This window comes from Sphaeramia orbicularis, chromosome 14 (assembly GCF_902148855.1).
Source record: "Sphaeramia orbicularis chromosome 14, fSphaOr1.1, whole genome shotgun sequence".
Lineage (NCBI taxonomy): Eukaryota > Metazoa > Chordata > Actinopteri > Kurtiformes > Apogonidae > Sphaeramia > Sphaeramia orbicularis.
In genome coordinates, this window is record NC_043970.1 from 22,758,627 (window position 1) to 22,773,372 (window position 14,746).

Consider the following 14,746-nt stretch of genomic DNA (forward strand, 5'->3'; position numbering starts at 1 on the left):
TTAATTTTCTCCCATTTTACTAATGTGCCACACAGATGCCAGCCTTGTGTTTTCATTTGCAGCACACACATTCACAATAGTAGCACATTTTCTCCATTTTAAAATGTGATGTAAACCACTGAACCAGACTGCAGCAGTCCCCATAGCAACAGAGGAGAGGGTGGGCATCACAAAAGGCAAAGACACACATCCATATATGAGTGTCTGCAGCTCACATCTACGGGGTTATATGGTGATGTAGGCAGAAACTGAAACCATGCAGCAAACACACCTTTCTGTTCATCGTTACAGATTGAAATATGAGAGATTCCTGTTGGCCCCATTTTCCTGGATGTAAATATGGTACAATCCCCCCCTCATAAGATAGCCCTCATTGAGTGCCTCCCCCTCCGTCCGTCTGGCAGCTACCATTCGCTGCTGCAGGGGTGTTCCTACCCATCCACCACAAATCTAGTGCTCATTGTGGCAGAATTGCAGTGCACTGGACTGTACAGAGCAGGGTACCATCCAGGCTGTTGTCTGTGAGGGGTGGGGTCCGGCTACACTGATACCACAAAACATAAGCTGACAGAGGGCCACAGAAAAAGAGCAAAAAAAGAGAGAGAAGAGGGGGGAAGATTGCACCTGAAGAGGAATAATATACGGGTAAGGAGGAAAGGGGGGGTGGGTGGAAGAAGAAGAAAAAGACAATGGGGAAAGGTCCAGAATGGTTCAAATGGATTCGCTCTTATGCTGCTCTGCTTTTTTCCCCTGTTGACAATCCGTCTGACTCCATTCATTTTTCATTTATGGCATATTTTTTCTGCTTAAATGCATTTCTTTTTCATCATTTTCTCTATTACTGTGTGGCTGCAGTGCTTGTTTCACTGTACATTTGATATTACTCTGATTATTCTTGCTCATAGTGGGAGGTTTTGTAGGCCATGGTGGATGGAGCTGACTGTTTGGCCTGGTTTATGTTATACTATAGTAGGAAAAAAACATATTTGCCATTACCTCAGGAGATAGCTAAGTAGTGGATGTGCCAGATTTATGACATGAAATGGATTGATATTTGGGCTTTTTTTAAATTGCAGCTTTATCTGTGCTTTGCACTTACTGCAAATAGATATGATGGACATTAAATCTGAAAGCAAAATATAGATTTTTTTTTGGTAGCAGATTTTATCATATACTGTGCTATTTAATGCATGGGTCAACACTGTTTTCATTCACAAATGTAGTTCATTTGATCGGTTACAATATGATTTTGCTAGTAATAATCCTAGCCTGGTAAATAAGACAGAACACACATTCCAATCATTGTTTAGTAGTGTGCAGGGCTATATTTCTTAATGCTCAAGGGAAAAGGTAATCATTCAATTAGTAACTCTGTAATGCTTCCGTGCAGTCTGATTCTATGATGCTTAAACGTTGCTGTGTTTGCGGTTAGGATGAAAGGAGACACCCCAGTGAACAGCACCATGAGCGTCGGCCAAGCCAGGAAGCTGGTGGAGCAGTTGAAGATCGAGGCTAGTTTCTGCAGGATAAAGGTAAGACCGCCTCACACTCAGATTTGTGGCACTGCAATACAGTAATTCTCTGTTGCACTGGAATCTCTGCTACATTAGAGGGGAGTCTTATGTGGTATTGTCTTACCTTGGTCAATTTCTGCACCACTGTCCCTATTATTCATGAGTGACACAAACAGCAAAAATGATCAGTGTTTAGAACTTTTCATGAACTATGTCTGTACATACTATGACGTACAAATAATGGATGCACTAAAGAATTACTTTTTTTTTTTTTTAAATTGTCCACAATGGACTGCAGATGTAGAAAAGCATCAGTGACCTTCTCAAATGCAGTTTGCATCGGTGCATCCTACTGGACACCTGCCAGACAGTATCAGCTTCACAGTTATTTCTAATGCCTTAAGAAACACCTTGAAGATGTACATAGGCTTTTAAAAAGAACAATTCACCAGAAAGGGACAAGATTAAGAAAGAGACTAAAGTTATAACATCTATTATCATGTTTAGAGACTGTTTACAGCTGCTGTCACTTTGTATGGAACATAAATTAAGTTAAATTAAGTATCAACTAAGTTTTAATTGAGAAAGTGACCTGAGAAAAAGTGAGTTATCTGACATCTGCAGATATAAAAATTTACAAACAGTTTCATCGTCTAGTTTTATTCACGTTCTTCGCCGTTTCATGAGATCCTCACAGCTGCAAACATCTGGTTTATCTAGACATATCACCAGGTTTCATCATGTTATTTATAACATTTTCTGTTTTCCACTGGGAACATTGGAAACTGTTTTTTTTATATGTTCATATGACACTTTGCACTAGAATATTAACCTATTTTCCTTAATCTAAAGTTTAACTGTCTGTGGCCTAAAATTCCAGACATCCCTGTCTATATTTCAGAAGATTTTCGGATATTTATGGAAACAATTTAATGATCTTATGAGCTTGGGTGACACAATTATCTGAACAACGCACTTGCAAAAAATGCTGCAAGAACACTGAAATTCTAAATGTCAGAGTTCCAAAAATGGAAAATGGTACATAATATAAAAGTGTCTTGCTTACAAAAAAAAAAAAAAAAAAATCCCTGCACTTGCACATGGCTACACCTTATAGACAGGTGGGAAAAATAAAGATAAAATGAGAAAAAAGAGGTGGAAATATTACAGTAATCAACAAAAAACTTAACCACAGTAGATCCATGTTGTACAATAATATTAATATTGAGCTTTTCAAGGCAAAAAAGAGATGGGTTTTAAATATAAACTATGAAGAGTAATGGAGACACTATAGCAGATTATGCATGAAATGATAATATATAAATTTGAGGTCGCATATGTATTATCCCTCTCTTTTCTTCCACCTTCTTAACGCTGATCGTCCTCGTCTCCAGGTGTCAAAGGCAGCCGCTGACCTGATGGCCTACTGTGACGCTCACGCCTGCGAAGACCCCCTGATCACCCCCGTGCCCACCTCAGAGAACCCCTTCAGGGAGAAGAAATTCTTCTGCGCTCTGCTTTGAGACAAATCAGGGATTGTTGTGATCAAAGTACAACTGTACAGTATGTACATGTATGTACAGTGTGTACATGTACTTCCAATCTAAATAAGACATCAATGTACTATAGTAACCTTGCATAAAAGCTGCCGATGTACAGTACATAATCGATTCCAAAATGTCTTGAACTAAATTCCTTAATGGCTAGCGTCTGTCTCACTGTTAAGAGGGGAACATGGGAATTTGCAACAAAAGCTAAACATTCAATCAATAAAATAACGTTATCACTATCAAGACCCAAAACTAAGGGAAAAAATATGGAAAAATACAAAAAAAACAAAAAACAACTGTTATCATCATCTGATTAAAAAACATACATCTCATGCTAATACATATTACAGGTAACTGCCAAAAAGGAGTATTAGTGTTTGACAGGTGTTGCTTCAATAATCACAAGATGGGATTCGTTTGGATTCTGCAGCATTTGAAACTTTTAACCGGAGCGTTAAGTTCCTACTTTAGGTCTTTGGATAATGGTGGTGCTACATGTCTCAGATGCTGCTCAGGCCAGGGCTGTCACTTCTCCTTTTATTATTTTTACTTTTAACATCTGGTGGAGAAAGAGAGAAAAAAAAAGATGTCTAGGCTGGTAAAAGAGGCTGATTTCTATTTTATCTTATGATGTTTATGATCTTACAGCAGGACCATTTGAGTCCTGGTGAAGAAAAAACACCCAAGAGGAAGAAGATGTAACACTGAAGAATGTTTTTCATCATCTTCCTCAATATTTGTGTCATTTTTTTTTTCAAATATTCCTCACTCATTATGGTGTTTCCTCCATTTTGGCAGTTACTTGTTATCTACAAAGGACAACAGCTATTTATAAGTGGACTATATTTATTTCTTTTGAGGTTTTATTAAGATTTTAGCATTTTACTCATTTCTATACTGTTGCTGTAGTGTGGATGTGGACGTGTGTGTGTGTATGCATAGGTGCTACTGTGAAACTTTAGCAACAACTCTTGAGCATCTGGTCACTGTCAAATTAAGATTTTATATTTCAACGATAGCACACAGACCCAAACATTCCAGGGGTTGTCAATTATATAGAGGTACATGTAAACTAAGCCATTTAAGCAGAATCAGCTATTCGGTTCATATGAGTCTGTCACATGAACAGTTTTCTATTTCTTTAAGGCGTGAAGAGACATAGTAGTGCTACTTTTACAGACAGGTGTACATCCTTTTAATAATCAGGTCTAGGAGGAGGGGTCTCTGATCACTATAAAATAAAGTATTCACATTTTTCTATTCATTATGTGAAGTCAGAAGAAAATGACTTGGGAATTCCTGTTTTAATTAAAGGTTTCACTTTCTCTGGTTATTTCACCTCCTACACCTATTACGATTTCCTCTCCACATCATCTTAGACATGATATAAATTTTGGAGACCCCTGCTCTGAACCATTAAAACTATCAATGTCTTTCCAATGTCTCGCAGATATCGAATTTGGAGCTTTGGCAAAAAAAAAAAAAAAAAAAAAAAAAAAAAAAAGTAACCATGGAATATTAAGCAGTGAAATAAAACCTCCTGTCATCCATTTACTTTCATCTGTGATTTTATTCTGAGAAACATGTTAAAAAAACATAATGCATGGCTAAATGTGATAACTTCCTTTTATTTTTCCTATAACAGCAATATAAAACTGAAGAGTTTTCACAGTTATATGCAAACATTTCCATCAGTGTTTTAACAAGAGTTTCATCTTTGAACAGGTGGCAACTGGTGGCAAGCATCAAACATTGTATGTGGAAGCTTATGATACTGGTTAAACAGCTTGACATGCATGCAAAACTGCAAAATTACCATGCATTAAGGCATTTCATCTTTACAAAGATGGTCTAAAGGTATCGATTCCTACCTGTTTTGTATTAAAAATACATTACACGAATAGTGTTACATCTAAATTTAAAGCCACTGGAAAGCTGTTGTAATTTTGCCATGAGTCTAAATTGATGCATACGCTGTATTTTTGTATATTTCTGTGAACTAAATGCCAATTCATGCACTTCCTTCCATTGTACCATTTGAGCACAAACCAGCTCAACTGATGTTTCTCTTATCTGCATTGAACACCAGCTTTTTTAAAGGATACAAAGTCATCTATCTGAAAATCCTTGTTTAATGGCAGAAGACACACCCTTAATTTAATCTTTCCGCACCAGAGAAAGACATTGACACATTTCTACAGGAGGTTTAGATGTTGCATGGGCATCTTTATTTATATACATTTCTATGTTCACATCAAACAAGCTTTGAGCAGTCCAGATATGAGATCTGGCTACAATCTGTCTTTACTTGCACCAAGTTTAAAATGACAAATATTGTTAAAAGACAGAAAAAATATATTTTCCCACAAACACCAGTGTCAGATTTGAGGTTTAGTCTATGTTGTATAAATCAGTGACATCTTCTGCAAACTGCTCAATATCTCAGACAGACATCAACCCCCATTTTAGAAACAGTAATGAACAGCACATGACATTTGAGGCATACAATATGCTATATATGAAAAAAGAAATACAGCATTCCATCAACTTTTCAATGGCTTCAAAATAAGAAAATGAGAAACAGACCAAATATTTGCCAGGCCTGTACTGATCAGTGACATGTTACAGAGAGAAAACCATGTACTGAAATAAAACGTGAAAAAGCTTTTAGGCTAAGTGTTTAATAACAGAATAAGCTTGTGTTAGAACAATAATATTCTCAGTGAAAGGCCAACAATCAGTGAACTATAAATTTAAAATCTAACCTAAAACAGAGGGAACATGCTGTATTCCACTGGTCTTGGACAAATTCAATATTATTATCATGAGCAGCCTAATTTTTTTTTTTTTTTTAACCTTATTTCCTAAAAAGTGGCCACATTACAGGAATATGTTACTGAAAGGCCTACATTGAGAGAACAATCATTTGACAACTGTTAGTCCTGTGCATTTCTTATTCTTACAAGGCAATAATAGAGTGAAAAACATCTGTTAAAATGAACTGAAAATGATGAAAGTAGAACGAACTCATTATCATGATCTACTTCAATTACCACTTCAATAACATTTTAAAAACATTCCGAGTAGTGAAATGTGCCCAGTTACCATTAGCAGAAGACAGGCCCCAAAAAAACAGTAGCAATTCTGAATCTGTATTGTCTTTATAAGAGAAAGTGTTGACAGGCTTGTCAAAGACCATGAGAAGGGCATGTGTAAAGGATTTCAAAAATGTATAGGTTTTAGGTGTACTTCAAAAACAGGCGGACTTCTATAAACCTTATTTGGGTGTGTCAGTCCATATATAGTATTGTGTAGCTGAACTGAATTAAGATAACCAAAGAGGTAATGTACAGTTTTAGAAGTAGAAACAACAGCTGAATGGTTTATAGGAAAGCGTCACACCATTCTTTAAGACAGCCATAGCAGTCACCTTGTTGTTTCGCATTGGCACCACAAGTATCTTTGAGCCAGTCACGAAAAAGCTCTTCATCTTTCTTTAGCACCAGGAACTGGCCAAGGACAACATACGCCTGTGAATGCACAAAACAAAAACAAATTAAGAAAAGGATGTAAATGTAAAAGCATTTCTCCATACAGACTGTCCTGTTGTCAAGCAGCTAAAAACATTAACCACTTTTTTTCTCTAATTAATACCATGTACATCGGTCAGAATAATCAGTTGATCAAGTAATGTTCCCTTCATTTTATTGTAGTTGCTCCAGTATTAAGACAATATGAACATAAAAGGAAATTACAGCAGTACTTGTACAATTACCAACACATTTGTACAGTCCATCAGATGGTTACATATACAATAGTTCACATTAAACCTGCACTGATTAATCTGAAGTATTAAACTTTATTCTTAAATCAGTAAACAACTATTTAGTTAATGGAACACAGGTTTAAGTAGTTTCTTGGGGGGAGGAGGGCACATTAAGACATTTGAGGATGTCATAATGAGCTTTGGGAATCACTTCATCATTAAATAAACAAACAAGTAACTAAAAGATTAATCATTAGTTGCAGATCCACTTCACATAACTTGTACACTTCAGTTGATTTTAACACACTTTAGTAAAACAGATGATTAACAATCAGTGAAGCAGACTTGTCGGCAAGCCTATTTTGCTGAAATTACTGAATCTTATTTGCTGTTACAGTCAGTATTTTCACTGATATTTACATCAATTCGCACACGTGGTCTAAAGCTTGGTTTTGTAGAAATATATAAATCAAGTTCATGTATCACCTTATCAAAACCTTTCTCCTCCAGTCTTTTGCCAAGGACTTCTCCGATGCCAGCAAGAGCCATCACAGGCTTCTCACCCATGGGCTCAGCCACAAAGTCTTTATGTTTTTGGGACGTAGACGACATGGCTGTTTTGAGAGCTGTCACAGATCACCAAGTCTGAGCTACAAAACAAAGACAGTGAAGGATATTAAAACACAATGTATTAAAGACAATACAACAGGCCGTTTCAGTCAGTGAGGTATGTCTGGAGCAAACTTGTGGTTTCAGTGTTACCTTGACCTCACTGTCATGGTTTCACTTTATGGAAAACCCTGCATAACTACTTTGAAAGAAACATAACTTACACCACATGGCGCCAACTGTAATAAGAAAATCTTTATGGATTGGTTAGTATTTAAAACAATAGTGGCGTTTGCTTGGTAATTAGACTGTCACGTCAAAACGAAACCCATTTCCGCACTTTGCTTTCATTTAGCGACATGACTGTTCACTCCCACTGTTGAAATACGCGCGCAATACCTTTCATTGCTAACAATAGCACGATAAGCTAACATTAACCAACTTCAGCCTAGTAAGCGCCACCAGTAACTCCCCTAAGAGCAGCTGCCGATGTTAGAGGGTGTTTGCTATTTTAAAATCATTCGGTAATGCTTAAACCCTTTACCTCAGCGCAGTCTGTTGAATTAGCTCTGTGATGCTACAGTGTGCTAACAGTTGGGCGTTTCGGCGCCTTCCCAAAGCTAATGAAGCTAAACACTCTACAACTTTATGCTTCCGTTTGACCATCGTTATTTATTAAACGGAGAACATTTTCAATGGCGGCAATACCAAACTACCTACGAGAAGTATCTTACCTTTAACTGTCCTGTCTCTGCGGAGATGTAGTTTGATAAAGAGCCGTTTGATTAGTTTCTTTCCAAATGTCCACACCGGCGACCACAATGCAACGGGGCTGGCCAACGTACTTATGTCATCAGATGACGTCGCAGATTGAGGAAGTATTTGCCCCGAGTTCGAACTCGTAGGATGAAATTCCAAAACTTCTTTTTCCTGATTTGTATTCTAATCTAATATTTGTCAGTTGTTGTTGTTCTGTTCCCTTAGGCAATTTATGCCACACTGACACACAGAATGTCAAATAGTCATGTTTGTTATGTACAGAGATTCTTTAATTTAAAAAAAAAAAAAAAAAAACACTCGTAGGGTGAACAGACCCGCCTATAACAAATACAATTTGACAGTATTGTTAACATGTAGAATCAACAGACTAGCCCTCTGAACTAACTTTAACTTCTGTCTACATCTCAACATAGCAGAAACCTTTTCAGATCACGCCAAGTAATAAGTTTCACTGTTTGTTTTAATTCAAGTTGTAACCTCGTCTTGAAAAGTACTACAGGTATGTTTCATTTTGTTGCAAATGACTGTATCCTACTGCAATTTATTTGCAAAGCACATATGCCTGTTTCGCAGCAAGACGATTGAACTTTTACACTTTTTGATTTGCCATTTCTGGCTACTACATCTAAAATTTCCTCTGCATGTAGAATTTAAAGGATTTAAATGTTGTAATAATAAATACTGAGGACTCCAGCTGAGCACACTTTGCACATGAATAGCACCAAACCTCAAAAGGAAGATGATTCATTACCAAGATCAAAGCTGTGGGTAATTTAATCAACATACTGACAGCACCAATTATAGGCAAACAGTGTTTCTTGCTTTCAGGGTGAATTTTATTAAATACTTATTCTGCTATCACAAATAACAGTATACAGAGGGTGCACCATACTTGGATTGCTATTCATAATAGAGTTGTGCGTATTATTACTCTCCAGCTCTCAGTTGATACTAGCATACATATGACATTTGCATCCGTCTTTGGGAGAAAAGGAAAGTTGAACAGGTTGAAGATGAGCTCAGTTAGTGCAACTTAACGCAAGCCATTTAGGTTTGAATGAGCCTTCACAAACCTACAGGTCAGACAAAACATTAGAAACCAGACTGCAGGTCAGCCCAGTGCCATCAGGCTCCACATTGATCTTCTTCACAACACCGTCCTCCACAAGCATAGAATATCTGTAACACAGGATGAGTCCACACTGATTTATAGCTCTGAACTTTAATGCAACATAAATATAACAAAAAAAAGTTATTGATTGAGTCTCAGAGAAAGGGTAAACTATTTGACTATGAATTAAAGATGCTGTCCCACACTAACTACATCTACAAAAATTATTTTAGTAGGGAGTAAATAATAACATGTACATGGTTATAGTTTACATGGCATATGTACAATTTCAGAAACAAGACTATGACAGAGAGCTAATCACATTTAAGTCAGTAGAGCTTGCATTCCCTCTTTCAGGCACTGATTCCGTGTTGATTAGTCAGTATGTGACTCACTTCTAAAGAAGTGGCATAGGTTTGGCATTTGTGTGTACAACAGTTGAACCGCCCTCAAGCAATTCAAATAAGAACAGTTAATCACAGCTTTAATTCAGCACAATACTTAAAAATAAACAAAACCACACACAATGTCTAAGATAAAAAGGTCCCCATACCTTTTGGATCGCTTGTTCCCAAGTACCTGCTCGACCTGATCACTGTCAAGTAACAAGTCAACTGCCTAAGAAACAGAGTGAGAGGAAAAAACAATTGGTACACAGTTATTATAACCCTCAGCCCTCACCACAGGGAATTGTCATCAGTTCATCATCTGTCTGTCCATCCATATGTGCCCAAACTAGGGCGTGGACCGAAGGCCGAGGGTTTTCAAGTGCGGGCAAGTTATTTTAACACACTGATTTACATGCACATCTGATCTTCCGTTTTACCTTTGTAAATGCTCCAGTGGGATCAGCCAGCATTCTGACCTGCAGATGAGAACAGCAGTAGGGTCAAGGTTTTTGCCGTCTTTACAGCATTCCATGGGAGCAGGGATCTTTAAGTATGCAAACTATGTCTGCTCTATTCATCTAACCACTGAATGACAATAGGAAACCAAAAGCCTATTAAGTTGAAAATATACATTTTTTAGAAAAAAAACAACAACAAGAAAGCTATACTTGATAAGACTGATAGATGCTGGATATTAAAAAATATATATTACCATTAATATCGATATTAACATTAAAAAGAAGTGATTTCTTTTCCTCGACTTGGTGAGCATATAATTTGTGGGTTGGGCAATCTCTGAAGCACCCACGATGCTTCATTTATAAATGGTATTTTGTGGTACATTTTCTCTCTCTCAAAAAAAAAAAAAAAATGCAGCTCACAATTTGGATATTGCTTCTGGACACATTGTGATTTCAATAACATATCAATTTAATCTTCAGCTGTACTAGATATTTTTTGTATCTTCTGTGAACATCATGTTTGTTCTATTACTGCGACAGTCCAAAGAAAAAAAATCACCAGAAGTTAATTCAAAACTGGGAATTACCAATGTAGGCATCTGCTCTATACAACACATTTTTTAGTCATGATTTAAACCTAAGATTTGAGCTCTACCATTATCCACTAAATGACAGTGTGGTCATCATGGTGTGCGTCACCAAAACACTGAAGTCCCTACCTTTCCATCTGCTCCTTGATCCTTTCCCCAGCTAGCCATGACAAACGCATCATTGACAGAAATGCAGGCAAGCTCCTCTACACCTTTAGTCTTCAACTCCTCCGCCTGCTGCACAAAACCTGGGAGATGAGTCTGAAAACAAAAAACAGGACAAGCTGAGCTGTATTGATCCCAAGCAGGAAATGCATATGTGCAGCAGCCCAAGATAAGAGGCATCAAATAAAAACGAAAAATAAAAATAAAAATGGAAACATTTGTTCAAGTGACTAAAAATGACAGTCATAACAACAACAACAGTGACTCACCTTAGAACAGCCGGGAGTAAAAGCTCCAGGCACAGCAAAGAGAACACCTTTCTTCCCCTTGAAAAGCTGATCCATGGCCACTTTATTTCCTGGCTCTCCCTCCTGGACCTCCACTGCTGGCAGATGTTCACCAACCTGATGAGAATAAAAAAAATAAATTAAAAAAAAACTATTTTACCATATTACAACAATATTTTAGTTTCTGCTCTTGTACCACAACAGGGACTCTGTTGTCCTCACTGGTGTGCATTGTAAATGCATCCCAAAACATACAGTATTAGTCAAAAATTTCAATTTTCTACATTCTAGGTTAATACTGAAGACATCAAAACGATGACCGAGCACATATATAACTGTGTAGTGAACAAAAAGTGTCTAACAAACCAGAATGTTTTACATTAACGATTCTTTAAAGTACCCAGCTTTAATGATAGTTTTACACACTATTGGCATTCACTCAAATTCATGATGTAGTAGAAGACAATAAAAAAGTGGGATAAACACTAGTGAAAGCATAAATCAGTAAATTAAATACACCTGTCCCAAATTAGGGGTTTAACGCTGGTTTATGTGAAGGTGCCAAAGTTAGTCACTGGATGGCGACAAATCATCACATACAGATGCAGGTCTCTGGGTAAAATGGCCGAATGCCGTTTCTAAATATAAAACCAACATTGACGAACTAAAGTGTCCCATTTTATTAAACTGTGTCAATGAAAACGTGCAAATAAACGCACTATTTGGTTAGTGTTAGCATGCTAGAAGCTAATGTTTATACGCAGAGCAGTTGACAACTATATAAAACTGTCAGATAACTCTGTATGTAGGTGACCAGATAAAGTTTCATGTGTGTAGATTTTGACCAGTATTAATCAAACACCCTGCCTAGAAATTAAGACAATCTATTTAATACGAATGCTAACCAAAAATTGACTTCATTAGCATCAGTTTTCGAGAGGCGCCCTACACAGCTAACCGACTGTGGGTAACCATTAACAGTTCGATCGTTCATGAAAGTTAAGCCTAGCAGGCGTGGATGAAGCTGCAAGACTGCGAACAGGACACTTCAGATCATAAAACAATTTACTGTAAAGATAAGGCTGTCATGGCGAAGGCATCATGGAGACACTGACCACAGCTAAGAAATACCGGACCACAGAGCTGCTTTAATAACATCCACATTCAACCACTAAGACACGGTCAGGTCTATGACAAGAAGCCCTTCCAGTTAACTTGTCCCAACACATGGAAGTCATACCTGAATCGGCATTTTAGCGACTGTGGAGCAATGGAGCAGCCGTGCGCACTGGACAGTCCGGGTGCTTCTGATGAGAGTGGTCGTAATAGCAAACATAGCTGTGCAATTAAGTAGCCTGCTAAGCTAAACCACTGATGAGGGGCTGCGACGGTTCAGGATGTGGTGTGAGGTGTGTTGTGTCTCTGCCCTCCCACTTGTGACACAGACACACCTGAAACAGAGTCAGCGTCACTTTGCTATACTGTTACCCAGCCTTAGTAGTGTCCCACATTGGGTTTGACCGCACAGACCTAAGCTAGCGTCCAGATTTGGGCCTGCTAAATGCATTTACTGCGCCATCTGCTTATGTCGGGGTAAGTCATTCTAAAAACCGCCTTTTATTGGTTTAACGGCGTTTTTTAGACTGGCCCATGGTGTTTAACAAGTCGCAAGATTAGTGTTGTACAAGCTTGACAGTTAAACACAAAAACAGCCTTAAAAGTTAGCTAGCCTCTCCTCAGGCTAAATTACAGATAAGACCCCTTTGTTACTATAGTAACAGTCACTGTAAATAAGCGTCACCATTTAATAAAAAAAAAAGGGGGAAACTTGTTGCAGAAATTGTGATTTGTGTTGAAAATAAACGAATTAAGTAAATTGACGTAGAAACTGTCCATTACTTTGTCCACACCTTTGTAATTATTAGGCTTAATGTGACTTTTCTCTAGAAATTCAATATAACAACCCTTTAATAGTGATTGAATGGACTGAGTGGTTTTATTCAGTCATTACACATAATTCAACAAATAAATATCCTCCTGGGACCCAGCAATGCACTTTTGTCATGTAGTGGAAGAGTTTTACAGGTTGAAAAAGAAAAAAAATGCTGTCCACTGCAAAGGACATTCCATTTAAAAAAAAAGGATCTGAAAAAATGTTGCATCAAGCTGTTTCCAATCAAGACAAATATCTTATGTTTAAAAAAAAAATCTACTTACTGGCTCTCTCTCTCTCTCTCTCTCTCTCTCTCTCTCTCTCTCTCTCTCTATCTATCTATCTACATACATACATACATGCATCTCCCCTGCTGTTCTGTATAGGCCTAAACCCCTCAGCCAGATCATCTCAAAGAGCGGCTTTGGGTACCACTTCCAAAGTGGAACAACCATCAGCCACCTCCTCTACATGGATGACATCAAGCTGTATGCCAAGAATGAGCGTGACAATGACTCTCTGATTCACCTCACTCAGATCTACAGCAAAGACATCGGTATGTCATTTGGACTACATAAATGTGGGCGGATGGTATCTAGAAGAGGAAAGGTGATCACAACTGAAGGGGTTGAACTACCTAAAGGGGACATTGCAAACATACAGGACAGTTCCAAATACCTGAGGGTCCTGCTGGCAAAAAGTAATCATGAAGAGGCAGCTCGGAGGTCAGCCATAGCCAAATACCTACAGAGTGTAAGGCAGGTCCTGAAAAGTCAGCTGAACGGCAAAAATAAGAACCAGGCCATTAACACCTATGCCCTGCCAGTAATCAGATACCCCTCTGGCATAATATTCTGGCCACTGGAAGAGATACAAGCCACTGATATCAAGACAAAAAATCGCCTTATCACGTATGGAGGGTTTTACCCTAAATCCAGCATCCTGAGGCTGTACACAAAGCAAAAGGAAGGGGACCGAGAACTAGTAAGTGTCAGAGCTACTGTCCAGGAGGAAACAACAAACCTCCAGGAATATATCAAGAAGATGGCCCCCAAAGACCAACTGCTAAGTGAATGCCTCAGGCAACAAAAGCCCAATAAGGAGGAGGAGCCTGAGGGGCTATCATGGAAGGACAAGCCCCTGCATGGCATGGACCACCGGCAAATTTAGGAAGTGGCTGATATCGAGAAAACATACCAGTGGCTGAAAAAGGCTGGACTGAAAGACAGCAGAGGCACTACTCATGGCTGCACAAGAACAGGCCCTGAACACCAGAGCAATAGAGGCCAGGGTCTGCCACACCAGACAAGACCCCAGGTGTAGGCTGTGTAGAGAAGCCCCTGAGACAGTCCAGCCCATCACAGCAGGGTGGTAGAGAAGGCATACATGGAGCAGCACAACCAGGTAGCGGGCAAAGTATACAGCAATATCTGTACTGAGTATGGACTGGAGGTCCCAGGGTCAAGATGGGAGACACCCCCAAAGGTGACAGAGAACAAACAGGTAAAGATCCTGTGGGACTTCCAGATCCAGACCAACAAGATGGTGATGATCAGCCTGACATAGTGGTGGTGGATAAACATCAGAAGAC

At 38.4% G+C, this 14,746-nt stretch overlaps 3 protein-coding genes across 5 annotated transcripts; 1 reads left to right on the top strand and 2 right to left on the bottom strand.

Moving 5' to 3' along the window:
• Positions 1 to 453: 453 nt before the first annotated feature.
• On the top strand, positions 454 to 4,586 carry gng3 (guanine nucleotide binding protein (G protein), gamma 3). Its single transcript, XM_030153730.1, has 3 exons — positions 454 to 645; positions 1,433 to 1,532; positions 2,909 to 4,586. Exons 2-3 carry the CDS (start codon positions 1,434 to 1,436, stop codon positions 3,035 to 3,037), a joined length of 228 nt encoding a protein of 75 aa, XP_030009590.1. The 5' UTR covers positions 454 to 645; position 1,433; the 3' UTR covers positions 3,038 to 4,586.
• Positions 4,587 to 4,614: 28 nt separating this feature from the next.
• Positions 4,615 to 8,299, bottom strand: banf1 (barrier to autointegration nuclear assembly factor 1). 2 transcript variants are annotated; one of them, XM_030153728.1, is made up of 3 exons: positions 8,174 to 8,299; positions 7,317 to 7,480; positions 4,615 to 6,594 (listed from the first exon to the last, which is right to left on the bottom strand). In XM_030153728.1, the coding sequence occupies exons 2-3, from the start codon at positions 7,440 to 7,442 to the stop codon at positions 6,448 to 6,450; spliced, it is 273 nt and encodes a 90-aa protein (XP_030009588.1). In that variant the 5' UTR covers positions 7,443 to 7,480; positions 8,174 to 8,299; the 3' UTR covers positions 4,615 to 6,447. The 2 variants fall into 2 exon arrangements, with proteins under 2 accessions (XP_030009588.1, XP_030009589.1); XM_030153729.1 differs by having other exon boundaries at positions 7,317 to 7,475; positions 8,174 to 8,290.
• Positions 8,300 to 9,017: 718 nt separating this feature from the next.
• On the bottom strand, positions 9,018 to 12,769 carry prdx5 (peroxiredoxin 5). Of its 2 annotated transcripts, XM_030153726.1 has the most exons (6): positions 12,463 to 12,757; positions 11,205 to 11,339; positions 10,900 to 11,031; positions 10,157 to 10,195; positions 9,884 to 9,948; positions 9,018 to 9,398 (listed from the first exon to the last, which is right to left on the bottom strand). In XM_030153726.1, exons 1-6 carry the CDS (start codon positions 12,556 to 12,558, stop codon positions 9,293 to 9,295), a joined length of 573 nt encoding a protein of 190 aa, XP_030009586.1. In that variant the 5' UTR covers positions 12,559 to 12,757; the 3' UTR covers positions 9,018 to 9,292. The 2 variants fall into 2 exon arrangements, with proteins under 2 accessions (XP_030009586.1, XP_030009587.1); XM_030153727.1 differs by lacking the exon at positions 9,018 to 9,398 and having other exon boundaries at positions 9,934 to 9,998; positions 10,120 to 10,195; positions 12,463 to 12,769.
• Between the last annotated feature and the right edge of the window lie 1,977 nt (positions 12,770 to 14,746).

Bases quoted from the DNA above. Each gene is read 5' to 3' on its own strand.
- banf1 (XM_030153728.1), bottom strand. From the start codon at position 7,442: ATGTCGTCTACGTCCCAAAAACATAAAGACTTTGTGGCTGAGCCCATG. The intron at 6,595-7,316 runs GTGATACATGAA...GTGCATTCACAG, and splicing joins AGGAGAAAGGTTTTGATAAG to GCGTATGTTGTCCTTGGCCA.
- gng3 (XM_030153730.1), top strand. From the start codon at position 1,434: ATGAAAGGAGACACCCCAGTGAACAGCACCATGAGCGTCGGCCAAGCC. The intron at 1,533-2,908 runs GTAAGACCGCCT...CCTCGTCTCCAG, and splicing joins CTAGTTTCTGCAGGATAAAG to GTGTCAAAGGCAGCCGCTGA.
- prdx5 (XM_030153726.1), bottom strand. From the start codon at position 12,558: ATGTTTGCTATTACGACCACTCTCATCAGAAGCACCCGGACTGTCCAG. The intron at 9,949-10,156 runs GTAAAACGGAAG...TCTGTTTCTTAG, and splicing joins CCACTGGAGCATTTACAAAG to GCAGTTGACTTGTTACTTGA. The intron at 9,399-9,883 runs GTATGGGGACCT...CCTGTGTTACAG, and splicing joins GGGAACAAGCGATCCAAAAG to ATATTCTATGCTTGTGGAGG.